This window comes from Brienomyrus brachyistius, chromosome 24 (genome assembly GCF_023856365.1).
Source record: "Brienomyrus brachyistius isolate T26 chromosome 24, BBRACH_0.4, whole genome shotgun sequence".
Classification (NCBI taxonomy): Eukaryota; Metazoa; Chordata; class Actinopteri; order Osteoglossiformes; family Mormyridae; genus Brienomyrus; species Brienomyrus brachyistius.
In genome coordinates this window covers 8,726,356-8,752,104 of record NC_064556.1, presented here as the reverse complement: position 1 = coordinate 8,752,104, position 25,749 = coordinate 8,726,356, and the positions used below count along the sequence as shown (strand labels likewise).

The 25,749-nt window shown below is 48.1% G+C and overlaps 3 protein-coding genes across 16 annotated transcripts; 2 read left to right on the top strand and 1 right to left on the bottom strand.

Annotated features, from left to right (window-relative positions):
• The first annotated feature begins 36 nt into the window (after nucleotides 1–36).
• On the top strand, nucleotides 37–14,537 carry map7d2a (MAP7 domain containing 2a). 14 transcript variants are annotated; one of them, XM_048994608.1, is made up of 19 exons: nucleotides 37–543; nucleotides 3,017–3,118; nucleotides 3,575–3,844; nucleotides 4,296–4,459; nucleotides 4,566–4,653; nucleotides 5,507–5,602; nucleotides 7,949–8,076; nucleotides 8,511–8,620; nucleotides 9,066–9,553; nucleotides 9,641–9,761; nucleotides 10,274–10,451; nucleotides 10,534–10,626; nucleotides 11,176–11,226; nucleotides 11,327–11,375; nucleotides 11,747–12,141; nucleotides 12,406–12,453; nucleotides 12,586–12,884; nucleotides 12,980–13,243; nucleotides 13,324–14,537. In XM_048994608.1, exons 1-18 carry the CDS (start codon nucleotides 501–503, stop codon nucleotides 13,233–13,235), a joined length of 2,979 nt encoding a protein of 992 aa, XP_048850565.1. In that variant the 5' UTR covers nucleotides 37–500; the 3' UTR covers nucleotides 13,236–13,243; nucleotides 13,324–14,537. The 14 variants fall into 14 exon arrangements, with proteins under 14 accessions (XP_048850565.1, XP_048850567.1, XP_048850566.1 ...); XM_048994610.1 differs by lacking the exon at nucleotides 12,406–12,453 and having other exon boundaries at nucleotides 38–543; nucleotides 12,670–12,884; XM_048994609.1 differs by lacking the exon at nucleotides 12,406–12,453 and having other exon boundaries at nucleotides 39–543; nucleotides 11,747–12,237; nucleotides 12,634–12,884.
• A 550-nt stretch (nucleotides 14,538–15,087) lies between these two features.
• On the bottom strand, nucleotides 15,088–22,391 carry lipia (lipase, member Ia). Its single transcript, XM_048994630.1, has 11 exons — nucleotides 22,267–22,391; nucleotides 20,956–21,026; nucleotides 20,437–20,813; nucleotides 20,140–20,248; nucleotides 19,957–20,058; nucleotides 19,774–19,863; nucleotides 16,662–16,835; nucleotides 16,490–16,579; nucleotides 16,056–16,164; nucleotides 15,629–15,802; nucleotides 15,088–15,410 (listed from the first exon to the last, which is right to left on the bottom strand). Exons 1-11 carry the CDS (start codon nucleotides 22,356–22,358, stop codon nucleotides 15,323–15,325), a joined length of 1,476 nt encoding a protein of 491 aa, XP_048850587.1. The 5' UTR covers nucleotides 22,359–22,391; the 3' UTR covers nucleotides 15,088–15,322.
• A 1,567-nt stretch (nucleotides 22,392–23,958) lies between these two features.
• rbm11 (RNA binding motif protein 11) lies at nucleotides 23,959–25,685 on the top strand. The gene is made up of 5 exons (XM_048994651.1): nucleotides 23,959–24,168; nucleotides 24,497–24,659; nucleotides 24,846–24,924; nucleotides 25,094–25,184; nucleotides 25,343–25,685. The coding sequence occupies exons 1-5, from the start codon at nucleotides 24,073–24,075 to the stop codon at nucleotides 25,580–25,582; spliced, it is 669 nt and encodes a 222-aa protein (XP_048850608.1). The 5' UTR covers nucleotides 23,959–24,072; the 3' UTR covers nucleotides 25,583–25,685.
• Nucleotides 25,686–25,749: the final 64 nt, after the last annotated feature.

The following is a 25,749-nucleotide window of genomic DNA, read 5'->3' as shown; positions in this document are numbered from 1 at the left end:
CGCTGTTAAAATAATAAGAACTGTTAATGATATGGCGGAATATGTGGTGGGATTAAGTCAGAATGGAAACAAGCACGGCTGAGGCTGGAGAGGCTACTCTTTGGGGACCGTTATGCCCCCGGTCATCATCAGCCCAGGTCATCATCAGCCCTCGGTCGGTGATGTAATGCGAAGCGGCTGCGCACCGCTGCGGCGCCTCAGCTTCACCCCCCGCATCCGAGCAGACGGGCTCACGCCGATAATCTGGGCCACCCATCACTGTGTCGAATAAAAATCGCAATATAAGCGGGGAAGCTCGTATTTCATCCGACAGCAGCTCTGCTCTGATTTTGCATTTTGAGCCGCGTCCTGTGATCGCAGAGGCGGACGAAAGCTACACCTGCCCCCCCCCACCCGCTGGCCCAGGATGCGGCTGCTCTGAGCCGGCCTTTTCAGCTGCTCTGCCCGCCTGGAGGTGACATTGTGCCCGTGCATCTCGGCAGTTGCTGGAGCTCGTGAGCATGGCGGAGAACACGGCGGAACTGCCGGGGAAGGCGAGGGGAGGTAGGTGCCGGACGCCGATGGAACGGGCTTTCGAAGATGCTGATCTCGGGGTGGTTCATGATTACGTAGGGTAATAGCATGGAGAACGGCAGTGACCTTTTTCCATATTTCGGTTTTACATTAAGAAATGAGCATAGATTACCTGCTCATAACCAGAGAGAGACTGGGACGCTGCACGCTGTCCTTTATAAATCTCGGTTATTGTGTCCCATATTAGTAAAATGACAATTAAACCATGGTTAAGAACACATCTCGGGAATTGTGTCCCTTCACGGGGAGCCGCACGGTTTCGGAAAAAGGACCATCTAGCCACGTTTTAACAATAAATGACGCCGCAGTCTCGGCGACTGGCTGCCTGACTCAGCTGTCTCCTGTCGTTGAGTCGTGTTTATTTGGACAAATATTGCGGTACCTGCAGCAAAATGATTTTTAACTAAATTTGTACCTTAATTATACCTCTCATATTTGATCGTTGTAATCCAAAACATGTTATTTGCATATTAGATGTTTTTAGAATGATTGCGCACTCAAACATAAATTTGGCTTCAGCTGTTTATTATCTAAAGTCAAATGCTGATTTGTATAACGCAAGCTGATAGCAAAACTCATGACATATATGAAAAGGGCGGATTCATAAAACATTTACCAATGTAGGCCTACATTCAAAAATTGCGAATGACAATCTTGGAATTGTTTTTGATTTTCCCTCAAGGGTGCAGTTCTGTATGGCCGCGAACTTTTATGCGGTCGCGTCCCTGCGCTGTAAGGTAGAGATGCTGATGCAGGGACGCGATCGGCTATTTGCCGAAGGACAGAGTGTCTGCGGGTGATGCGCGTTTTGGGTGTAGCTCAGTTCATTGCTTTAGAGGTGATGCCACCGATGTGAGCAGGTCTCATATTTCTGCTCTGCAGTAAAACCACAGGCACAAGGATACAGCCGGTAATAAGGGCAAGTTTAGAGAATAGCAAGTCAGAATAGCTTGGCCGACAGTAGGTTAGTATACGTCTTCTTAGCGCTGAGCCCTTTCTATGATTTGCAGGCCTGTGTGGGCAGGGGATCTGAAGCTCACGTTAGTGACGGATAGCAGCCTATAGACAAGGTGGCCCCCGAGGAACTTCCGTCTTGATATCCTTAATGCGTATTGATCGGCAAGCAGTTGCTGATGAAGGCGGACGTCTCCACTTTCTGCATACACCCCATAAACCAGCCCATAATATCTCCACCCTCCATCTTCACATCGAGTCAGTCTGCACCAGCAACCGGTAGAGGCTGCTGCAGTGACTGCTTCTGAGAGCGTGTGTGTCTCGTGTGCTTAAGAGCGATGTATATGCCCGGAGCAGAATCCCAGTAGATGCCTGCCAGTGTGAGTGAACGTTTGTGTTAGTGAGGAATGTTAGTGGTGCACTGATGTGGAAATCGTAACCAATGTATTCGTCTAATATTACCAATACCAATAGCCTTCGAGCTCTACAAATCTGTAGTGAAACTGATCTCGATGTCGTTACTTACTGTGATCCAGTGAATGTGTGTAGCGACCACATCATATACCAGCAGTGAGACGTCAACGCAACTTGGGAGACCACAGCGTGGTTCAAAGATCTGAATGAGCCGACGAAATCCTCGTGGTGAACTACGGAAAATGGCGGATCGTCAAATGCAATCCTCTGAATTATCTTAGTAGTTACACCTTTAGCTTCGGTGCTGCCAACTTTAAATATTATATATGAACCAATATCAGCCATGATTTACACATTGGACCGATTCCGCCATCTTGCTTTTTAACCAACATCGGCTGCTACCGATACGTTAACCGATATATCGTACATCTGTCGTACAGGGGTTCCCAATGTGGCAAAATCTACCGAGGGACAGAAAAATGGGGGTCGTGAGACTTCTTTATGCCAGTGTGCGATGTAGCTGACTTGAATCAGAAGTGAAACAGCTGGGAAAGATGATTCTTTATTCTTTATTTAAAGACTGTTAGCTCTTAGCGTCCCGTGTGTGTGGACGGGGGGTGTCCCATCTTGCTGTCGTTCCCATTCTGCTTGTTCTGCTGTGTCACCCTGGACTGGATCCAGTGGCTCTTTGCAGACTTTCGCAGTGGGTGTGCGTTCAGTCCACTCTGCTTTTGAAGCTGCCCCCCTTCTGCACTGTTTGTTTGTGTGGATCAGCGCTCTCTCGTTGATGCAACATGGTGATTAAAGTAATGAAACACCATAGGGCTGCAGTGCTCAAGGAAGCAGGACTTGTAACTGCCTATACTGATGTATGACTAGGTGAAGCACCTGAACTTCTTGTGAAAAACGTGCAGTAAAAAAATCTGTAAACTGTAAACTGAAGGGTATGAGGCGTACTGAGCACCTAAACTGTTAAGGAGAAGTATTTTTTAAAAGTTCTTTATCAGTAATTATTATTAGCAGAATGCATAACCAGGTCTGTTTCCCTGTCAAACACGCTCCTCTGGGTTGGCAGATGCGATGACCCCACCTCCTGTTTCTGAGAGGAGACTGTCAGCCAACGGGAACCCCTCCCCTGTCCGTCTGCTGGCCAATCCGGGAAGTCCTGGAGGGAAATGTAAGCACCCCCCAGTGGTGAGATTTAAGGGGCTTTGGGATTATTCCATTTCTCCAAGCATGCAGTAAGTTCCCTTAACAACACTTGGCAGAGTGGCAACATAACTCGCTTGTGGGAGTTTTACTTACACAAAAATGTTCTGAGGGCAGAAGGAAAAATGATTGGTTCAGAAAGCTAACCTATCAGATTGTAGAGGAGGCAGGGGCAAGCAACTAGAGGAGGTGATACCGAGACATTTGATTGGTTGATCCTGCCTCCTTTACAACCTGATTGGTCAATTCTCTGAACCAATCATCTTTTCTTCTGCCGTCTGAACATTTTTGTGCAAGTAAAACTCCCCTGGCCAGATACGGTGGGCAGAGAGGGGCATGTAGTCTTCTTCCAGCCATAGAGGGTGCTGTCCTGCCACTCAGTACATGATCAGCAAGCCGTCAATTCATGTTAATTCTTTCACAGGGGAAGATAGGAGAGTTCAGGTCAATGGCCATGCCTCCCCTATTCGCCTGGCAGCCAATCCCAGCAGCCCGGCAGGTAAACAATGTAAGTGGCACTCCCACAGTGTGAGCGCACAGTGCGAGGGCACGGCGTCCGGCTCCGGGGGAGCCCAGCTTGCTCCGCAGACACAGGCGTGTGTTTGCACTTCCTCAGACGCAGATGGGTGCCTGAGGACGGATGACAGGATGCGCCTTGCCAAAGAACGGCGGGAGGAGAGGGAACGGGGCCTAGGTGAGACTCATATGTATCATGTGACCTGGGGCTCTGCACACCCCTGCACACTGTGCTGCTTTATTATGTGACCTGGGGCTCTGCACACCCCTGCACACTGTGCTGCTTTATTATGAGACCTGGGGCTCTGCACACCCCTGCACACTGTGCTGCTTTATTATGAGACCTGGGGCTCTGCACATCCCTGCACACTGTGCTGGTTTATTATGAGACCTGGGGCTCTGCACACTCCTGCAGAGAGTGTTGCTTGTCTATGGTTACAATTCTCTATGCTTTTAAATATTTAATCAGAAATGAGCCGAATGTTCTTTACCCCTGTGGCTTCATGGAGCCGGTATCCACATCCCAGCCACTCACCCTGGGTCAGGGTTATGGTCAGGTTTAGGGTAACTGTGAGGATTACGGTCAGGGTTACAGCCAGGGTAACTGCGGTCCCTGTGGCCCGCTGTAGCTGCACGGGAGCAGGCCATCCGCGAGAAGGAGCGCAGGGCCCAGTTACAGTATGAGCGGACGGTGGAGGAGCGCTGGAGGCGCCTGGAGGAGCAGAGGCAGAAGGAGGAGCTGCGCCGCGCTGCCGTCGAGGAGAAGAGGAGGCAGCGGCTGGAGGAAGAAAAGGTCAGACATCATTTTGCCCCGCATCTCCTGTCCTGGCCTGTCAGGGGCGTCACGGACAACAGCCTGGTGACACTTGTCTCTCTGCTGACCCTGACGCGGTGCACAGGAGAGGCTGGAGGCCCTGATGAGGAGGTCGCTGGAGCGCAGCTTGCAGCTGGAGCAGAGGCCCAAGCGCTGGGTCTGGGGCAGGGAGGGTGAGTCAGAGTCACGCCTGGAAAGGGGGGTGGGGCTTCTGCACCGCTGAGTTGGGGAACGCAGTCCATCACAATGGCTGCTGTCCCAGAGCATGCTGGGTAACATTCAACTGATGGACCACGTGGTTTACATTTCTGTAGGGGCATGTATTTTTATGATCTCTTATGTCTTGTATAACTAGTCACGTCTTCAACAAAATGTGCTGTTAACTGCCACCATGCTGGGATACGTGCATCACTTGCCACAGCCCACAGGGTCGCGGCCCAAAGCTAGTGTGTGTTTGCACTCTGTGACTGAACGACTTTTTGAGTGAGATTATGGGCCTGGGCCTGTGTGTGATTGTCTGTTATTGGTTGTTAATGTATGTGTGACAGCATAGATAAATGATATATGTGTGTGTGAGTGGTCAGTGCATTGAGCGCTGCTCAGCCTGATCCTGGATCAGAGCTCGGTGGCATATCTGAATCTGTCTGCTTGGGTCAGTACAGTGAGTGCCCCTCTGCCTGATCCTGGATCAGTGCTTGGTGGCCTCTCTGAATCAGTCTGCTTGGGTCAGCACAGTGAGGGCTGCTCCCCTTGATCCTGGATCAGTGCTCAGTGGCCTGACTGAATCTGTCTGCTCGGGTCAGCACAGTGAGTGCTGCTCTGCCTGATCCTAGATCAGTACCTGGTGGTCTGTCTGAATCTGTCTTCTCCAGTCAGCACAATAAGCACTGCCCTGCCTGATCCTGGATCTGTGCTGTAACAACCTCTACGATCATTTGCCCCGCTGGCTGGTCACAGGTGCCCAGTCCTGCTTGTAATGCTCTCCTCTCTTTGCTCCGCCCTGCTCTGACCCTGCCTGCTGCCCAGGTGACTGTGAGAATGTCCCGCCCCCTCTCTCCGCTGCCTCCGCCCACCCCTCCGAGCTCGCCGCCCCCTCACCTGCTGTCAGCGAATTCAGCCACGGTACTGAGCTCCTGCCATTCTCTGTGTGCCATGGCCCCACCCACCCTCATGCCATGGCCCTGCCCATCTTCATGTCATGGCTCCACCCACCCCACGTCATGGCTCCGCCCACTTTCATGCCATGGTGTCACCCACCCTGGGTTCTGCTTTCTTCTAGGACATGCAGGATTGATCAGGCTGGGAACCAGTTTCTTTATTGTCTTAAGATTTCACAGTTTTTCAACTTGCATGTGCCTTGGCTGCAGGTCAAGCTGCAGATTTGCAGGAGGACAGTGTGTGGTAGATTGTGACAGTGTGTGAGATAGAGTGAGGCAGGGTGTGACAGTGTTTGAGAGGGTGTGGCAGCATGCGACAAGGTGATACAAGGTTAGATAGGGTGTGACAGTGTGTAACAGTGACAGGGTGAGACAGAATGTGACACCTTGTGACATGGTGTGACAATGTGAGACAGGGAGTGACAATGTGCTCCACGTTTTCAGTGACATGTCTGTTCACCAGCTTGCTGTTTCATTGGTCATTTCATTCCTTTTTCTTTTTCATCTCTTCATTCCTCTAACCACTTCCTCCTCATTGTTCCCCTGAGGATGGTGGGAACACGGGGTTTGGTGCCCAGTGTCACATCAGACAAAATGAGCTGCCCTGTGTTCACAGCATTTAGCAGATCAGATGGGCCTCCCCCCCACCCCCAGTAAGAGAGCAGCCAGGACGTCACTTTCACTGTTGGGAAATGGAGTGATAGAATAGAACAGCGACACAGTGACACTCTGCGTGCTTTCTCGCCAATGCTACATATCGTAAAAATAAATAAATGAAACATATAAACAAATAATAACAATAATAATATACAATATCAATATACAGATTCAAGCAGAATAGTAAATACAGTGCAGCACTGCAAACATATTCTTTAAAAGTGAGAAATAATAATAGAATTATAAACAATTTATAATGAAGAAGAATATAGTAGAGTTAATAGAGAAATCTTTATATATAAAATGCCAAAAGAGGGTAACACCTCCTATTGCAGGATAACTCTGCAGTTGTAAATTACCATGAAAACCATGAAAAGATGTTCAGGTTATATTTGAGGATAGGAAGCCTCTCTGCTCGAAACTTTGTTTACCTGTGCCTGGCATGGATTCAATTTTGTCTGATCCCTATAGCTTCCCCAGTATGAAATTCCCATCATGCATCTCTCTACAGCAGCTGACTATGTGTCAGCATCCACCATGACCCTGTTCCCATCCTTGGGCCCAATCATCTGCAAGCGCCTTTCATCCTCTACTGTGGCTGTTAGCCACACTAAAAAGAGAGGCAAGTGTGCCTGTGTGTGTCTGCATGTGTGAGTGTGTGTATCAGTGTGTGAGTCAGAACCTCTCAGAGGTGACAGAGCATCACAGAGGCAATAGAACCTCACAGAGGTAACAGAGCATCAAAGAGGTAACAGCATCACAGAGGTAACAGAGCATCACAGAGGTATCAGTATCTCTCAGAGGTAACAGAGCATCACAGAGGTATCAGCATCTCTCAGAGGTAACAGAGCATCACAGAGGTATCAGCATCTCTCAGGGGTAACAAAAGCTCACAGAGGTATCAAAACCTCACAAAGGCAACAGAACCCCCACAGCAGTAACATTCTAGTCACTTTTGGTCTTTAAGACCCAGAGCAGGCGTGGCCTGTCCCCCATCCCTCTAAATGCTGTGCACATTTAATAACCACATTGTGCAGTGTGAATTCTCTTCTCTATCTTCTTCCTTTTTCATCTCACATTCAGCATTTTGTCCTTTATTATCCCCTTTATTAAGCTGATAAATGGACTTGTGTAACACATGTGAGCACATGTGCAATCATGAAAAACAAGAGTATCCATGAGTAGCCAGCAGTACTTATAAGTAACCATGAGTAACAAGAGTACTCTTGAGTAACCAGTAGTACAAATAAGCAACTACGAGAATCAAAAGTATCCATGCATAACTGAATCGCCGTCTTCATGGTTCATACCTCCCCATCACACCCTAAACTGCTCAGTCACAGAATCACCCAGGGAATGCAGCTGTTTGCACAGGTAAAGAGGACTGCATTCTGAGTGGGGCGGCTCTAGCTAGCTGTTGACAGGAATCCAGAGGAGCACTGCAGTCCAGTGACTGACAGGGATGAATGATGCTCTCCTGTACTCCTCTGTCTAGAAACACACTATCTAGGGCATGCGTCCATGGAGTGCGTGTCTGTATGAGCTGGAAGCAGCCCACAGTCTCACCCACCTCTCTCTGCTGCTCCTACGGGCTCTGACCTTTCACCTAAGACACGCTCGTAAATATACTGCGTTTGTGTTTGTCTTTGTGCAGTACCACCCAGTCCCCACCGGTCCCCCTACCGTGGGTCCCCAAGCCGAGCGGATCGGCGCAAGGCCACATCGGCTTCTCCTGCGGAAGATGGTGGAGGGGGGGTGGCAGCAGTGCCTGGCACCCCCAAGGTGCAAATCAGCTTGTTATTAAAGGCGTACTATACAGTCCTCTCTACATGATCCCATACAATCTTACATGGTATTTACAGGTGTTACACAGTTCTTATTATATAAAATGTATGTAAAAGCCATTCTTCACAATGTTATACATCACGCTTCTGTTTAAACTACAATTTCACAGCTGTATGTGGTGTTACAACAGTTTTTAGAATAAAATAGTGTTACACCAGCACCACACAGAGATTTAGAGTGTTACCATAGTATCACATAACCCATCAGGGTTATGACATTATGTAATAATGAGTGCTGCCCCCTTCAGGCCGTGTTCCAGAGACCTGCCCGTGGTGTCTCTGTGTGCTCTATGTAAACATCGTGACTGTCTGGGGTTGCAGCACGCCGTTCTTCCACACTCTGCTAAACACATCTATCTACTTTGGTGTCAGAAGCTGCACAGAGAACAGCGAACGGCCTCCCCACTCACTGGCTCCCCCCGGAGGCGGCCCGAATCCCCTGCTACACCCAACAGGCGGCCTGCCTCTCCAGCAGCAAGCAAGTGAGTGTGTGTCTCTGTGTAGGTATTTGTGAGTGTATCTGTGAATGTGTGTGTGTGTGGCTGTGCACATGTGTGTCTGTGAGTTTGTCTGTCTGTGAGTGTGTGTGTGTGTGGCTGTGCACATGTGTGTCTGTGAGTTTGTGCCTGTCTGTGAGTGTGTGTGAGTGTATCTGTGAATGTGTGTGTGTGTGTGTGACTGTGCACATGTGTGTCTGTGAGTTTGTGCCTGTCTGTGAGTGTGTGTGAGTGTATCTGTGAATGTGTGTGTGTGTGTGCCTGTGCACATGTGTGTCTGTTTGTGTGTGTGTGCTTGAATCCTCTCTCTAACATGCAGCTGAGATATTCCTCACACCGACCATGTCTATAGTAGCTCTGTTACACTGCGAACATGCCTCTGAATGCATGGCTGCCTTTGCAGCATGTTTCACGTTCTCTGTATCTCCAGGTCGTTGTTCAAGGGCTGCTCCCTGTCACCACGGAAACACAACATCCCCAAGGAACAGGACCGCACCCAGGACCCCCAAGCTGAAGGCTTCAGAAATCATAACATTGAATCTCCCAACAGGAAACCAGTAAACACTGACTCTCCCAGCAGGAAACCAGTAAACACTGACTCTCCCAGCCATAAGCTTGTAAACACTGACTCTCCCAGCAAGAAACCAGTAAATATTGAGTATCCCAGTAATAAACCAATGAATACTGACTCACACAACATGAAACCAGTAAACACTGACTCTCCCAGCAAGAAGCCAGTAAACACTGAGTCCCCTAGTAAAAAAACAGTAATGACTCACATTCCTCATAAGGGAACATCATGGTGTGACACAGCAGAAACTAATTCATTTAAGCCGGAGCCTCCAGAGAGGAAGCTATCTAACCCTGAAAGCCCAGCAAAGAAGCCGGGCTGTGAGCTACCCTCCGAGCGTGGAGCTGGTGAGAGGCTACCTCCATCTCTGGCCACTCGCTTTACACCTCAGCTGCTGTCTGCTAATTCGTCATGGTGTTTCTTTCTGACATCAGAACGGCTTCCAACCTCACCAACGGCAAAGTCTGCTGTAAGGAACACAGATGCCGAGGAAGCTTCCAGATTGCTGGGGGAACGGCGGCGTCAAGCACGTCTTCAGAAGGAACAGGAAGAGAGGTGTGTGTGACCGGCGTTGAATGTGTGATTGGCTGTGAATGTGTGACCAGCCGTGAGTGTGTGTGACCAACTGTGAGTGTATGTGACTGGCTGTGAGTGAGTGACTGGTTGAGAGTGTATGTGACTGGTTGTGAGTGGGTGACTGACTGTGACTGTTGTGACCGGCTGTGAGTGGGTGACCGACTGTGAATGAGTGACTGACTATCAGTGTATGTGACCAACTGTGAGTGAGTGACTGACTGTCAGTGTATGTGACCAACTGTGAGTGAGTGACTGACTGTCAGTGTATGTGACCAACTGTGAGTGAGTGACTGACTGTCAGTGTATGTGACCAACTGTGAGTATGTGCGACTGACTGTGAGTGAGTGACTGACTATCAATGCATGTGTCCAACTGTATGCGACTGACTGTGAGTGTGTACGACTGGCTGTGAGAGTGTGTGACCGGCCGTGTGTGTGCGATGGCATGTGAATAACCAACTAGTACCAACACAGACCTCTTCTGTCTTACAGGTCGAAGATGGAGGAAGCACTGAAGGTACAGGAGGAAGCACTGAAGGTACAGATGGAGGCACAGAAAGAGGAGGCGGAGAAGCAGAAGAGGGAGCAGGAGTGCAGAGGCAGGGAGGACAGACAGCAACAGCAGAGGGCGCTCCAGGATAGGGAGCAACAATCTCACATTCATGGAGAGGTCTGAGGCCCTGTGATATCATGGTGGTTTTGTTGAATGCAACAGGGAGGTCACACTGCTGCTGTAACCTGCTCCTTCATAGAGGGAGGAGGCCCAGAGGGAGGCAGAGCACCAGCGACAGGAGCGGGAGACGGTGAAACTGCAGGAGGAGCAGGAGAGACTGCAGAGGAAGAAGGTGCTGCACTGAGCATGTTACCCTGAAAGCGTCAGCACTGCACTGCACTGCACTGCAAGCAGCTTTTACTAACTCCCATTCTTTAGTGTAGCAAGTCGAAGGCACCGTGTGAAAATGCAGTTCTGTAAAAAGTGGGTGCAAGACCACGGTGAGAGGTGATGGGGGATCTGTCTGGTGCTTCCCCTGTGTGCAGTCAGGCCACGTAAAGCAGATTCTCAGCATGCACTGCAGCCATACAGTTACACATTTCAGCGGGTGAATCTCAATACTAAGGACCCAAAGACCGTACTTGTGGTCTAACTCGCCGTCCAAGAATGAACTTGGGGTGCAGTAAATCATGGGACTGCTCTCGTTCGGCGAGGATGCATCCGACGTATCCTTGATATTTGGGGTGGAGCAAGACCAACATCGGGGGGATTTTTACATTCCTCTGTACTCCGAACTGGTTTTCTGCAATGGAAGACGACGTAAGACGGGTACACAAGAACTCAAGTACGGTGAAGTATGCAGATGATGTTTGACACTGAGAACCTCTCCATCTCTCCCTAGAGGGTTGAGGAGATCATGAAGAGGACTAGGAAGCCCGACGCTGAGATGAAGGTGACAGATTCACTTTGGCTGCTGGTCATCATGTTCCTCTGCCTCCTGCCGCAGATGATGACTGAGGATCCCTGGTTTCGTGCTCTTTTGTATTAAACAGAGAGAAGAATTACCTCAGCCTGCCTCAGCTGCACTTCCAGGACCTGCAGGTACCTGCACCTTGGTCAGCTGTGGAGCTTTGGCATCACCCTGAAGACAGCAGCGAGATCAGCCAAGACGCTGTCATGACAACAGTCACTCTGCAGGGTCACATGTCACACTCAGCTGACACGCGTCGCATTGCCGCATCACTGTTTCACTGTGGCATTACTTTCATATATCGTTTCCTTGTTTTTAAAAGCATTCCACAGAATGAACCCTAGACGTGATTGTGACCCGATACAGATGGACCTGAGTAGCTCAGTTATTACTGTGATGTTGGACTTAAATTTTTTTCATTTAGGATGACATAATGCCCTTTAAAGAAGCTCTTTCTCAGCATAACATGGTTCTGACTTTTGCACCTGTTTGTGCTCTATAGAGGGACGACATGCAACTATGCCGGCAGATTCACTGGTGAACAAAAAAGTGGATGGACAGAAGAAAGGGCAGCCGCCTGGACAAGTGAAGGTGGAGATGAAGCAGCAGTTGAAGGAGGAGGGGACTTGGCAAGAGAAGATGGAGGTGAACGGACAGCTGAAACAGCAGGGGCCTGGACAGATGAAGGTGGAGGTGAAGGACCAGGGGCCTAGACAGATGAAGATGGAGGTGAACGGGAAGCTGAAGGAGCAGGGGCTTAGACAGATGAGGGTGGAGGTAAAGGAGCAGGGGCCTGGACAGATGAAGATGGAGGTGAAGGAGAAGTTGAAGGAACAGGGACCTGGACAGATGAAGGTGGAGGTGAAGGAGCAAAGGCCTGGACAGATGAAGATGGCGGTGAATGGGCAGCTGAAGGAGCAGGGGCCTGGACAGCTGAAGGTGGAGGTGAAGGAGAAGTTGAAGGAGCAGGAACCTGGACGGATGAAGGTGGAGGTGAAGGAGCAAGGGCTTGGACAGATGAAGATGGCGGTGAATGGGCAGCTGAAGGAGCAGGGGCCTGGACAGCTGAAGGTGGAGGTGAAGGAGAAGTTGAAGGAGCAGGAACCTGGACGGATGAAGGTGGAGGTGAAGGAGCAAGGGCTTGGACAGATAAAGGTGGAGGTGAACGGGCAGCTGAAGGCACAGGGGCCTGGACAGATGAAGGTGGAGGTGAAGGAGAAGTTGAAGGAACAGGAACCTGGACAGATGAAGGTGGAGGTGAAGGAGCAATGGCCGGTACAGATGAAGATGGCGGTGAATGGGCAGCTGAAGGAGCAGGGGCCTGGACAGCTGAAGGTAGAGGTGAAGGAGAAGTTGAAGGAGCAGGAACCTGGACGGATGAAGGTGGAGGTGAAGGAGCAGGGGCCTGGACAGATGAAGGTGGAGGTGAACGGGCAGCTGAAGGCACAGGGGCCTGGACAGATGAAGGTGGAGGTGAAGGAGCAGCTTAAAAAAGACCCACTGAAGCCCAGAACAGTGGTCAGTATGGAGATCAAACCTAATGGCTCTCAGGTCAACACGCCACTCATCAACCTGGATCCACTGGAGATGAAGGGAGGGCCTCCAGCGTCCGTAGATGAGGTGCAGCCTATGGAAGTCAGGTGAGAATCCGCTTCCGGTGATGACAATCCTGCCACCATTAGACTGTACAGAAGATGTTCTACTGTGTTTATACGGTGACCTTTCCCTTTGGCAGCCCAGTCTCCAAGGAGGAGCTGATCTCCATCCCACGATTTTCACCTGTCAGTGATGCTCATCACAGCAGCATAAGCAACACCCGAGCCTTGGAGGACCTGCTGGACCTGACGGGACAGGTGGCCTACCCCAAGCATTCACCCAGCACCAGCCTGGGAGATTGCAACAAGAACCTGATCGAAGGGTTCAGTCCCTGCTCCGACAAGCAGCTGATCCAGAGCCTGAGCTCGCCTGCTGATAAGCTCAACGCGCAGTAAAGCAGGCGGTGAGATCCCCGCGCGCATGCGACCGGAGCGCACGTCAGACCCGCGCAGCAGTGCGCTCACCTCTCCTCTTTGTTCGCAGTGGTCCTGCCTTCCTCGCTGCTGCAGTTCCTGGATCTGCCACCAGGCTGCGTGTGAAACCGTGGAAAGGAGAAACAGACGGATGCTTCCCAGGCCCATGATGGTCCAGACCCCCCTCCCCCCCCCCCCCCAGCAAGCTGTACATGTAGTGGTCATGCAGAAACAAGCCTGGATCTTGCCCCTCCTCCTTCATTCCTGTGAAATACTAGAACTCAGGAACGACAGCCATTTTTGCAGTTCGGCTTGAGCGGCTGTTTTCTGTGTGGGTGGCGCCCGTGGGGTGTGCGGCCACCGCTCGTGCTGCGGAGTGTTAGTCAAACAGGAGCGTGCCGACACCCACCGTCAGGTACACTTAGCTTCTGTTCCCCCCAGTCACTAACATGCTATTTTAAATGTGCTGAAAGTACTCATTTTTCCTGAAGAAAATGCCCTAACATAAAATAACTTCAGAAGTTCACTTCTGCAAAATTCCTTTTGGGATGCAGGCTCCTTTTTTCTGGCTTGACTGTAATTGACTGTAACTGTAGTGTAAGGTCTGCGGCTTCCCATGAAAATATTCAACACATTCAGGATGTACTAGACATGGGTGCCATACAAGAGGTACCTGATCTCCAGGTCTATTAACTTCATAAACCTACCACGTTCAGCTACACTAACTGTGCTTCCAGTAGCTGATATTACTAGCACCCCCTTCTGGTGCAGCATGTACACCACATGTACTGTATATACTCAGCCCCGTAGGGCACTTACATGCCTTCCTGTTCCTTACGTGGGAAAGGTTATCCTCATCAGCAGGATGACGTCTGTGATATTGACCTGATGTGTCCAACAGCAGTTGCAGGCCTGAGAGCCCTACTGCGAAAGTGAATGAATTATATTCTAGTTAGATACACATCAACAGACAGGCTCCCCATTCATTTGTAGTAATTTAGCCTAGAGTCCGAGGTTGTTCTTTTACTCTTCATGGCACTTTCTGGCTGATCTTTTCTGGCTTGTTCTCAATGGCAGTCTCATCCGAATCCTCAAGGCTGGTGTGTTTGGCCAGGTTAACTTTTACAGTCACTGCTAGGGTAGATGCCGGTAACCACTGGCACCTTATATCTTGGATAACAGTGGCTTGTTAAAAAGGCAAGTTATTGTCTGCTCTGATGATTCTGTTCACATGGGTCCTCAGCATGAGCTGTGCAGAATGACAATAAAGCTTAAAATCCCAAACCTGGCCTGATCTATTGGGGGAGGGAGACAATCACGTGATTACTGCTACTTTATCCATGTGATTGACGATCACATTTCCCCTCCCCGAGTGCTGTTCTGTGTTAATAAGCCATTAAGTTTTAATCTGGGAAGTCAAAATTTCCACTGGAACACTACTGAACTTATGTTTTCACAAGTGTTGCTAAGTAGTGTGTATGTTTTTATGAACAACTGTGTCTGACTTAAATTGTTATAGGCTCTACGGCAGCCTGTAAGTACGACACGTCGGCTCTGTTGGATGTTTTTAACCCAGGGACTGCCTGTACTGGAACGCAGTTGACTCAGGGGTAATATCCTTCTGAGGTAAATGATTAGCCCTCCGATAGAGTTCAAAAGCACTGCGCTTTCCTTATTGGCAGTGCCCGTGTGTCTTGTGAGGCTTGTATTACGATGAAACTCCCCAGCTCTCTGGGAGTGTCCCCAGTGGAAGAACAAGAAAAACAGGAATGCATGAATCACGCAGACACTGGGTGGCTCTCACTGTGTCCACAATGAAAGCCAGGCAACGAGGTTTCACATTACTCAAGACAGTTTTAATAAATAAAAAAAGTCAACATTTATAAAATTGCTTATTTACAATATACATTTTTATATCTCCAAATTCCCCTAAAAATATTATTTGGCCGATCAGTATGGAGGTGAGGAATCAGCTCAACTCTGAGGGTGTTTGTGCAGAACCCTCTATTGTCCGGATAAGCAGCAAGGAGAATAGGCTCAGGGTTCAGAGGGTGCCCCCTGCTGTTCACTCAGAAATTAGAGTCGTCACATGGAATAGGTCTGAAAGACGTCTCTACATTTTCATTTAGGATGACGTCATAGCGGCAGAGAGATGGCCTACAAGGAGGGAGAAGAAGAGCACAAAAAGAGGGCATTAGGGCTAATTAACACTAGCAACTACCAGCAGGCCAGAGGGCTAGGAATATGGTAGCCCTTCTGTGTGAAATACTTTAGTACCTGCAGTTTATCCTGAAATCTAATGCACTGCAAGGCCAGCAGGGTAGATGCTGGCAAGATATGGAGGAGAACCAGGGAAGAGGTGAGGGAGCGCATACCTCTTAGGATATTCCAGGGCGCTAAGTCGCAGGGACAGCAAGCGTAGCTTGTAGCGAGGCCCAATCAGGTTTCCGGTGCTGAACTGCACTGACATTTTATGGACTGGATGAATGTCTTTGTCAAATTGGGCAAGTAAATGGGTTGTTTTGTACTGCTGAAACTTGGTGGCTTTGCTGAGAGGGTGCACAGACAGGGAAAGAGGAATTACAGTATGAATAACTGAGCAGCATTATATGAAACGATAAAAGTTAAGGCTGCCATCACTGTGAATACCACAGCTAATAATAAAGGTATCGCTATTGGTAAGGGTGCTATTATGGCAAACGTCACAGCTAATGCTAAAGATATCGTTCCTGCTAATGCTGCTACTACTGATTCTGCTGCTGTGCGTGCAACCCAGAGCTCTGTTGCATGCTGTGAACTCACTGGTTGATTTTGGCCTCGGCCTCCTCCCCCTTGCCGTGCAGCTTCACAGTGATGGTCGCCCAGCGAGGCTGAGAGTTCCATATTACCATCTCCAACTTGTAGCTTGTTTCTGTTGCAAAGGGAGACACCTTGATATTCATAGTTCCATTTACCTGCCAGGACACCAACCTGGAAATTTTTCATTTAAATCTTTTTTTCCCCAGGTTTCTTTACTCCTTTTCCATTTCTTCTTCTTGCTTGATCATTGAGAGGGAAAGTTTTGTAAAAACATCTGTACAAGGACAGCAGTACCTGAAAACGTCATCCGCCTGTTTTCACTTTTATCTTTTATTGCAATTGGAAAGAAAATCGGCAATAATCCTAAAAATCTATAGCAATTCATATGAAGTCCACACAAAGCTAGTGCTTGTGAGTTCTGCTCAAAATCCACTTACTGCAAAATGGCAGCTTGCTGGTGGTAGAGAAGTAGGTTGTTGTCTGATTCAGTTGCAACAGGACGTCCTTCCACTCACTGATGTAATAACCTGGGCAGGAGAAGCACTGAATATAAGAACCAGGAAAGCCTTAATGGAGAGACATGCTAAAGCTGTACAGAACTGGACTCACCAAGGACCGGACATCCCTGGGGGAAGAATCTAGAGCAGCTGAGGCACTTTCCATCGAGGAAGTCATTGTAAGAGGTGCAGGGGTAGGTGGTGATGTTACATGCTGACGTTCTGTTCATGGAGCTGAGGAACAAGTAGACAGATCTCTGGTGGTCACACTGAAGGTAGGCTTTCCCTGCGTGAAGGGAAGCAGAACCGGTTAGATTGCTGAGGCGCAGAGATGCAGCATAGTCAAGGTCCTGGTTTGGTGCTGAATTTGTGGATGTTAAGCTCACACACATTTGCGTCTCAATTTGTGTTTTGAACAGCTCTGTCAACAAAAGAAGAAGTTGTTTCATCAAGTCGGTTTCACAAAAAAATTGCTAAATATACGAAACTGAAATGAACATCTACAACTGTGCAAGAGACAGATAGAGAGCACCCTCTTCCAATCAAGGTTTTACGTGTCGGGACAAAAAAAACTAAAATTCATCATTTGGTCTTTAGCAGGTCTTAAAATTAGGTTAATACAACCTCAGATGGACATATTACACCATGTCATTATTTATTAGACAAAAACTAAGTCAAGATGTAGAAGCAGTGTGTGAAAAATTAAGTACCCCCCTTACTGCTTCCACAGGAATTAAGAGGATAAGTAGCAGCCAGGTGCTGCTAATCAAATGCACATGATTAACTGATTATCAGCAAGTGTGACCAGCTCTGTAAAAGCAGAAGTTTGGGCAGTTTGCTGGTCTGGAGCATTCAGGTGTGTGTTACCACAATGTCAAAGAGGAAAGACGTTAGCAATGATCTTAGAGAAGCAATCGTGGCAGCTCATTAATCTGGGAAGGGTTATAAGGCCATTTCCAAACAATTTCAAGTCCATAATTTTACAGCGAGAAGGATGATTCACAAGTGGAAAACATTCAAGACAGTAAAACTTTCCAGGAATGGACGTCCCAGCAAATTCACCCCTAGGTCAGACCATGCAGTGCTCAGGGAAATCGCACAAAACCCGACAGCTACATCTCAGGCTCCACAGGCCTCAGTTAGCATGGTAAACATTAAAGTTCAAGACAGTACGATTAGAAAAAGGCTGAACAAGTATGGCAAGTTTGGAAGGGTTGCCAGGAGAAAACCTGCTCTCTCGAAAAAAGAACATGGCAGGACGACTTAAGTTTGCAAAGTTTCATCTGAACAAACCACTACTAGTAGTTTATTGATCCATAAGGAAATTGCAAAGTCTTCTTCCATTATACCACAAGACTTGTAGAACAATGTCTTTTTGACAGACAAGATCAAAGTCGAGATGTTTGGCCATAACAGACAGTGCCACATGCATTATGCACAAGCATATCAGCATAAACACCTCATACCAGCTGTCAAGCACAGTGGTAGAGGAGTGATGATTTTGGTTTGTTTTGCAGGCACAGGACCTGGGCTCCTTCCAGTCAATGAGTTGACCATGAACTCCTCTGTATTTCGAATTATTGTAGAGTCAAATATAAGGCCATCTATCCTACAGCTAAAGCTTGGCTGAAATTGGGTCATGCAAGAAGACAATGATCCCAAGCACACCAGCAAATCCACATCAGAATGGCCGAAGGAGAAAAGAACCAAGGTTTTCCAAGGGCCCAAAGTCCAGACTTGAACCTAATTGAACTGCTGTAGCAGAACCTTAAGAGAGCTGAGCGTAAACGAATGGCCACAAACCTCAATGAACTGATGTTGTAAAGAAGAATTGGCCAAAATTCCTCCACAATGATGTGAGAGACTGATAGTCATACGGAAAACTATTACTTCAAGTAATTGCTGCTAAAAAGGTGATTCTACAAGTTCTTGAATCATAGGGTGTACTTAGTTTTTCCACACATGGCTTCTCCATTTTGTTAAATAAATAATGACATGGTGGAGTCTGTTGTATGATTTACACTGGAGGTTGGATTTAAATAATTGTAAGCCCTGCTAAGGACCAGGGCCCGGTTTCCTGAAACCATCTTAATGCTAAGTCGTTCGTAATTTCAATCCTCGAGTTCTCTCATAACGTTCCAACGTGCTTCCTGAAACGTTCCTAGTTAAGTATATCTTCCGTAAGGTCAGTCTCAACCTCTCACAGTCGTCTCATCACTCGTCAGCTCATACTGCTCATTTAAACATTGTTAATGTCTGATACATGGACCACAATCTTCGTAAGGTTTCGTCCTTGTGCTCTGTGCGGCAAACTGGCCTCGGTTATACACAGATCCATAATGAAAGATAACGAACATGGTGCTGATTAATAAATAAAAACAATTGGGAAGGAGGGGGTTCTGCCAATGTTGGGGTAGACATATCCCCCCCCCCCCCCCCCCATTTCCGACACCCCTGGAATGCACACATCTCTCTAAATGTGCCAAAGTCACCGTGTATCAAAAGTTTGGTTCATGAGGTTAATAAGAGTTCATTTACATGCAAGTCTAATATATTTCCCCCCAAAAAACACCCTGGAATAGTCCTTAGTTAATAGTCCTTAGTAGTCAATACTAAAGCACATTGCACATTGTCTTATGTTTATATAGACAATAACACAACTTATCTTTCACCTATTGTATTGGGTTCTAGCACCCAATCAGTGAAAATCATATTTAAAACTTGGTGATTCTGGTTGTTTAATTTTGTATTTTATTTTTAGGTTTTCCCCAGTTTTGCTTAATGCATTATATTTATAAAGAACGCAACATTCTCTCATGCACCAGAGAAGCAATTGCTGCATGGATGGAATAATCAATTTTCAAGCCATCGATGTCAACCAGTCAGGTGCTCCTATTAAGGTCACACTTAAGAAGCTCTCCCTTGAGCAATCACTTAAGAGATTGTTCAGGAAACATACAAAAAGGTATTTGTTTTCTTATGCAAGAGTCACCTTTATCAGGAAACCAGGCCCAGATGATTTTTTTTAATTTAGGTCCTGATACATAAAACCTTAGAATTGAAAGAGGAGGTGCTTTTTTCACATAACTGTAGCTGGCTAGAAAACCAAACAGCTAGCATGCTCTGGGACAAATGATTGGTTGCATGCTATCCTAGTTCTGCCGAGCATAAACACAATTGGTTATGATGTCATTCCAGTCCTGCCAAGCATAAACGTGTCTCACCTGAGAAGATAGTTTTAGGGCAGCCAGGTTGGTCAGTTCCTCCATTGGGGTAAAAGTCTATGTGGCCCAAAGGGTTTCTGTAGCCCAGGGCTGCATGGGAACACAGGAACATAGACCATGAGGTCCCATTCACAGCCAGCATCCATCCCCTATATTAGACACGAACCATTCAACTGACCCTACCGTCGATGTCTGTGTGTAGCACATCTACAAACTGGGCGTCGTTTGGGTCAAGACGGTCCTCTGATGGCCGCCCATTGAACTGCGGTCCAGCCGGGTCCAGGGCTATAGGAGGAAGTTGACATTCAAGCAGGCTGAAGACCTGCTCTGAGATGAAGGAGAGATGCCTCCTCTCAAACCACTTACCAGTAATCCGGCCAATCTGCCCCGTAAAATTGGCTCCCACAAAACCAGAGATATGGGCTCCCAGGCTGACTCCAATCATGTGAATAGAGCTGAGAGAGGCACCGTGGTCCTGAAGCAGTAGACAGACAGTGAGACCGGCAGCACAGGCAATGAGACCGGCAGCACAGGCAATGAGACCGGCAGCACAGGCAATGAGACCGGCAGCACAGGCAATGAGACCAGCAGCACAGATGGTGATAGCAGTGACAGACAGTGAGACCAGCAACACAGACAGTGACACTGGCGCATCTCCACCACCTTCATGTTCCGGATGAACGCAGTGACGTTTTCTGCAACTCTCTTCGTGTTTTTGACTACAGTGAAATAGTTGATGTTTGTGGCACCACGGTTCCAATCCACCAGGATGATGTTACTGTCCTTTTGGGCAGCCAATAGGTGAACGGCATCAAGAAGCCAGGCTGGGGGCTCGCCCGAGGGCCGGTAGCCGTGGATGAGGAAGGTGGTGGGGCGGCTGATGTTGAGTAGTGGCTGGGAGGCCAGATCTTCATGTTGGAGAAGGTAGCCACAGTTTAGGTTCTGCCGTGTGTGCAGAATGAGCTTCACCTCCAGCTTGGTCCCCCACAAGGAGTCAGCAATGCCGAGGTCGGTGAAGTTCACACACTCACTGGCCTGCCCTGGGGAATAAGGGCAGCGAGTCAGGACACGCATCTACACATGTCTCCTGCGTATGGGAAGAACAGCAGGTACGTCACAGACTTTTTGACTCCCGGGTACAAACCCTCGCGTGATTATGACAGTGAGAACACCCTGCCTTACCTTTGCTGAAGGCAAAGGAACCCAGTACAACCAGCATCCAGGGCAGCATTGGAATGATCAAGAATGACAGCCTGGGAAAGAGAGAACTCAGCGTGAGTATTATTATGATGATGGGTTGTTCAGCCTTTACTGTAACACAGGAAGTTATACAGCGAGTCTGTACTGTAATAAAAGAGGTTATACTGTGAATCTGTACTACAACACAGCAGGTTACACTGCATCTGTACTGTAACACACGAGGCTGTACTGTGGGTCTATACTATAACACAAGGTAACCGCGAGTCTATTCTGTAACAAACACTGGACGCTAGGGGTGGAAAGTTACACATAACTGACCCCACCCAGACTAAAAAAACAAATAAAGGAAAAAGAAACTAAAAAGAAAGATACAAACACAAAAGGAATCACTGGACGTGAAACATGTGTTGATGTTATACTGAATCTGTTATCCGGGAATGTTCTTTAACCCCTAACCCTCAAATAAACGCCTCAAGCAAATCCATCAAAGAGAGAAATGAGCTGAATGAATGTCTGTCAGTGCCGACTCCTCCGCGATCCCTGTGTGCGCGCACGCGCGTGTGTGTGGGCAGCAGCTTCCAGTAAAACATCCGAAAGCTTAAACTTTCAAAACCATCACCTCCCCCACAAACATCCTGGAATATGGCAAGAGCTCTTGCCCTTCACCCACCCCATTTCCCGGAAAGCACCAAGGCAAAGTATGTCCACTTCACAGCCACAAACTGCCCTCGGGGCAAAAATGCTGGTTTGTGTCAGATGGAAAAGCCCAGCGAGTGACTGCTAGACCTAATTACACCAAGCACTCCCCCCAAAAATTTCTAACTTAATAAAAATTAAGAATGTGGTCCAACAAGTTTGTAATGGAGCAGCAACACTGGTGGATGGATTTAGTCCAGTGGTTCCAAGGCCCGCATGAGCATTAAGTCACCTACACATGTCTACCTGCTCTCCAAACCTGTTCCACAGGTTAATTGGGACATATTGAGAAGCAAAACAGTGCTACAGTAAGCAAATCATTTACCAAACAGTATTCCATGTCATCCTGATATCCTGCTCCAAACTTTCATTAATCCTCCTCGTAGTGTCGAGTATAAACAAATCGGTGTTATTTTTCCTGCACCTCAAATTCTGCCTGGACCAGGAAACCCGATCTTCCCAGCTTTTTTTTTCCCACGAAACTCTCACACACTTCTGAAGTCCTGCCGGAGTTTCACTCCTGCAGCAAAGTGACCTTGCCCCCATTGCGCATAACACACAAATAGCTCTGGTGGGAGGGGGAAGGCAGAGTCTTACCTGTGAGGAAAAAGGTAAGCAGCTCCTGTGCTGACTCTTCTCAGGCCAGCTCTCATACATCTACACCTCTGTGTTTTATGTCTACAAACCATAGGCGGAAGTGGGAGTGGCTTCAGAGCCTGCCCCTCTCTGCTGCTGTTGTCAGGCATTGGCCACGCCTCCTCTTACAGACCACGCCTCTTCCCCAAGGGCCACTGGTGTCAGATTCAGTGAAGAATTCTTTCCAGCCCTGTGAGCCTCATGATCTGGACCAGAGGTAGGAAACCCATGACTTCAGAGCCACATGGGGTTCCCTGCTGCTCTGAGAGAATAAAGAATAAGTTAAAAAAAAGTATCTTTTAAAGTCGATGTATCAAGTACAGTTAATAAATAGAGAGTTAATTGTAAGTTAGACATGGAGATCGAGCAGTTCCCTGGATGATTATCCCGAACTAACAGACTGGCAGTAAGACCAATGCAAAGAAAATGAAAAAAGAAAAAAAAACAATTCTAATGATGAAAGAATCTTACACCTCCCAGTTTCAAGATACATTTTTTTTAAGATTTATGGGCTGTTGTGTTCGTTATCCAAAGTAAAACATGATGTGCCTCTTCCCCTATCCCCTAATGACACCCCCCTCCCACTGGTCGTCGTGGGATTGTACTAATTTGTGAAAATCGTTGTGTTATTTGTATTGCCGATCTCTAATCAACACTTGCACCATTTAAGATAGGGATCTCCAATTCCGGTCCTACACTGCCCCAGCCATGCAAAATTTTGGGTTCCCTCGATCTAACACACCTGATTCAAGAGAAGTTGAATCAGGTGTCGTGGAACAGGCAGAGAACTGTACTGTACAGGATTGGGGTTGGAAACCCCTGTGAGTAATACGACAAGTAGCAGAGTAGTTAAAGGGATCGCTTTGTGGGTAGGGACCGGACCTATTGTCTGATTTGTTTGTTTGATTTTTAGGAAGGTATCCCAGATTTTTCCTGATCATATACGTAACGTCAGCACCGAAACAAACCAGCAGACAAATGCTTATAGGTGCAGAGAGAAATGCCTTTTTAAAGAACTAAATTTACTATTTACACACACAAATAAACTGCAATCTACAAGCACCAGCTCAGCTAAAGTCAAAGACGTTTTTCTTTATGGCAGCAAAAGTAAACGCCGGCACAATACCGCCACGCCTGTGGGACTAAGCTGACCAATTACTCGACAACAAATCTGCCGGTAAAGGCGCCGTGTCAAAACAAACGCATTAAGTTCAACTTTCAAAATCTATATAAATAAAGTGAATCGCCCCGGTGAAATTCTGCCTGAACTTCTTGTGGGGTTTCCAGTCGGGATATCTAAAGAAAACTTCCAGTTCCGGAAAGAAAAACAAGAATGGAAAACAAAAGATTACCATTAAACATTAGAAAATATCAAGTTCCTAATCCAGTTCCAATGAGCCAAGTTTTAAACTGAACTATATGACAGGGACGTAGCAGAACACCAGGCTCCTTGCATATAATAATCTATGTGCATTCAGCTAGAGAGAAAGCATTGTTTGGTTGTACATCTCTGTAAATGCATCGCTGCCTCGCAACAACGAAGTAGTTAGCTTCTGTTTAGTCAATAGTCCCGTTTAATGACGCGATGGAGGTCAGACATCGGCGTGCTGCGCCCCCTGGCGTCACGATCGTGTCCTTCAGCGTCGCAACGACGCTTATAAGCTGAATTTACGGCAATTGCTGTGCCATCATGTGGGCAATAGCGCAGGAAAACTAGACAGCAGTGTGTAAGGTGCAGCTGGAACTAAACTGCGGATAGATGCAGCTATGTTAGATAAACACTGTGACGACGACAAGACTGTGTTTGTGGGTAATTTAGGCAGTTCGGTGAAAGAGGAAATTCTGTTCGAGTTGTTTCTGCAGGTATTAACACCCTCAAGGCTCAGTGGCATCTCAGTTATGCACCTATTTTAGACGACGTTGTTTGGATTAAATATCATCGTTTACCGGCAAGACTTTGTGGAGATGGCTTTAGAAATTTATTCCGGGCGGTAACATATCTACCGGCACCACATCACTTTGCATTCTGCTCCTCCTTAAAAGTGAAATGCCGTGATAGTTACTACTATAAAATACACATTTTTTAACTGTTAATGTCATGTTTGAATAAGAGGAATGAGAATAAATAGCCGGTCTTGCTGTGTGCTTTGCGCATGTCTCTGTCATGGTTCTGAGGGTAGTTTTCACCCAGGCCGGTCCGCTGGAGAGAGTCACCATCGCCCGGGACAAGGAGGGCCGCCAGAAATCGTACGGCTTTGTGTGCTATAAGCACAAGGAGGCCGTCCCTTATGCCATCGCCCTGCTCAACGGGACCTGGCTGTACGGACGGCCGATCAAGCTGCAGTACAGATACGGTGCGCTACACACACATGCACGAATGCTTAAAAAAGAGATTGACTGTGCCTGCACCTAATGGACGTGTGTATGTGTCATGCATACGGTCTGCTCATTTTAAGTGCCTGTGGTTTTTGATAGTTCTTTATTGGGGGTTGTGGTGAGGTTTCACTCCCAGCATCCTCCTTACCCTTCATGTGTTCCAGGTAGTCTCCATGGCAGTGGTGGAGCAACACCTCCTACGGCAGATGGTGGTAGTTGCAGCTCCACACACCCAGTGCACAGGTGACCAGTGACAGGCGTTTTGGGCAGCCCAGCTAAGAAAGAGACTGTAAAGAGATGGGAAACGTGTGGGACTGGGCTGATAGTTGTGGATCACGTTTGTTCTGTATAGTAGTTTGTGGTTGATCATCCCCCAGCTTCTGAACACAGCCTTCTCCTGTTCTTTGAGCAGAGCGATGACTCCCTACCCAGAATCCTCTGTGCTGCAGGGCAGTGCCCCCTTCAGCCAGAGCCCTTCCCAGGAGCAGCTGCTCTGGAATATGGTGAGGAAGCACCATCGCCTTTGATGCTCACACAGCAGTAGCGCTGGGCAGCCTAAACACAGTTCATTAGACCACAGTGATGCTGATGCTGGATGTCACCTGTGCTGCGGGTGTGTGGGCAGATCTCTCATTCCTCACTGGTCACGCCTCCTCCCCAGCACCGTGCCCTGCCTTCTCTGCTGTGCAGCTTCCTCCCAGCTCTGCCCTGCTCAGCCCTGGAATTACCCCAGTGGGCCCCCCCGCTCGGCCCCCCTGGCCAGGCTCTGCCCTCTCTGCTAGCTGGCATGGGCCTGGAGGCTGAGGGGCAGCCAGGCCTGAGGGGCAGCTCCGAGAAAGGCAGCAAGCATAGGCGGAGGAGGCTCCACGAGGGCAGGAAGAGGAGGACACGCAGACTCTGAGCCCCGGGATACTTCGGAACCTTCCGCCACGGATGTCACAGAACCAGAGACGAGATGGAGCGTTTCATGTGAACATCTGGAATAAATCTGGAGTTGATCTGAATATCTGTCGTCTCTTTCTGTGGCTTAATAATTGTTTTCCTGGCTTGTTTTCTGATGTTTCAGTT

Bases quoted from the DNA above. Each gene is read 5' to 3' on its own strand.
- lipia (XM_048994630.1), bottom strand. From the start codon at position 22,358: ATGGTTTGTAGACATAAAACACAGAGGTGTAGATGTATGAGAGCTGGC. The intron at 16,580-16,661 runs GTGAGTCCAGTT...TCTCCTGCCCAG, and splicing joins CCAGGGATGTCCGGTCCTTG to GTTATTACATCAGTGAGTGG. The intron at 15,411-15,628 runs GTATGCGCTCCC...CCCTCCTTGTAG, and splicing joins GCCCTGGAATATCCTAAGAG to GCCATCTCTCTGCCGCTATG.
- rbm11 (XM_048994651.1), top strand. From the start codon at position 24,073: ATGTTAGATAAACACTGTGACGACGACAAGACTGTGTTTGTGGGTAAT. The intron at 24,660-24,845 runs GTGCGCTACACA...CATGTGTTCCAG, and splicing joins CAAGCTGCAGTACAGATACG to GTAGTCTCCATGGCAGTGGT. The intron at 25,185-25,342 runs GTGAGGAAGCAC...CCTCCTCCCCAG, and splicing joins AGCAGCTGCTCTGGAATATG to CACCGTGCCCTGCCTTCTCT.
- map7d2a (XM_048994597.1), top strand. From the start codon at position 501: ATGGCGGAGAACACGGCGGAACTGCCGGGGAAGGCGAGGGGAG. The intron at 9,554-9,640 runs GTGAGAGGCTAC...TTCTGACATCAG, and splicing joins ACCCTCCGAGCGTGGAGCTG to AACGGCTTCCAACCTCACCA. The intron at 10,452-10,533 runs GTCTGAGGCCCT...GCTCCTTCATAG, and splicing joins AATCTCACATTCATGGAGAG to AGGGAGGAGGCCCAGAGGGA.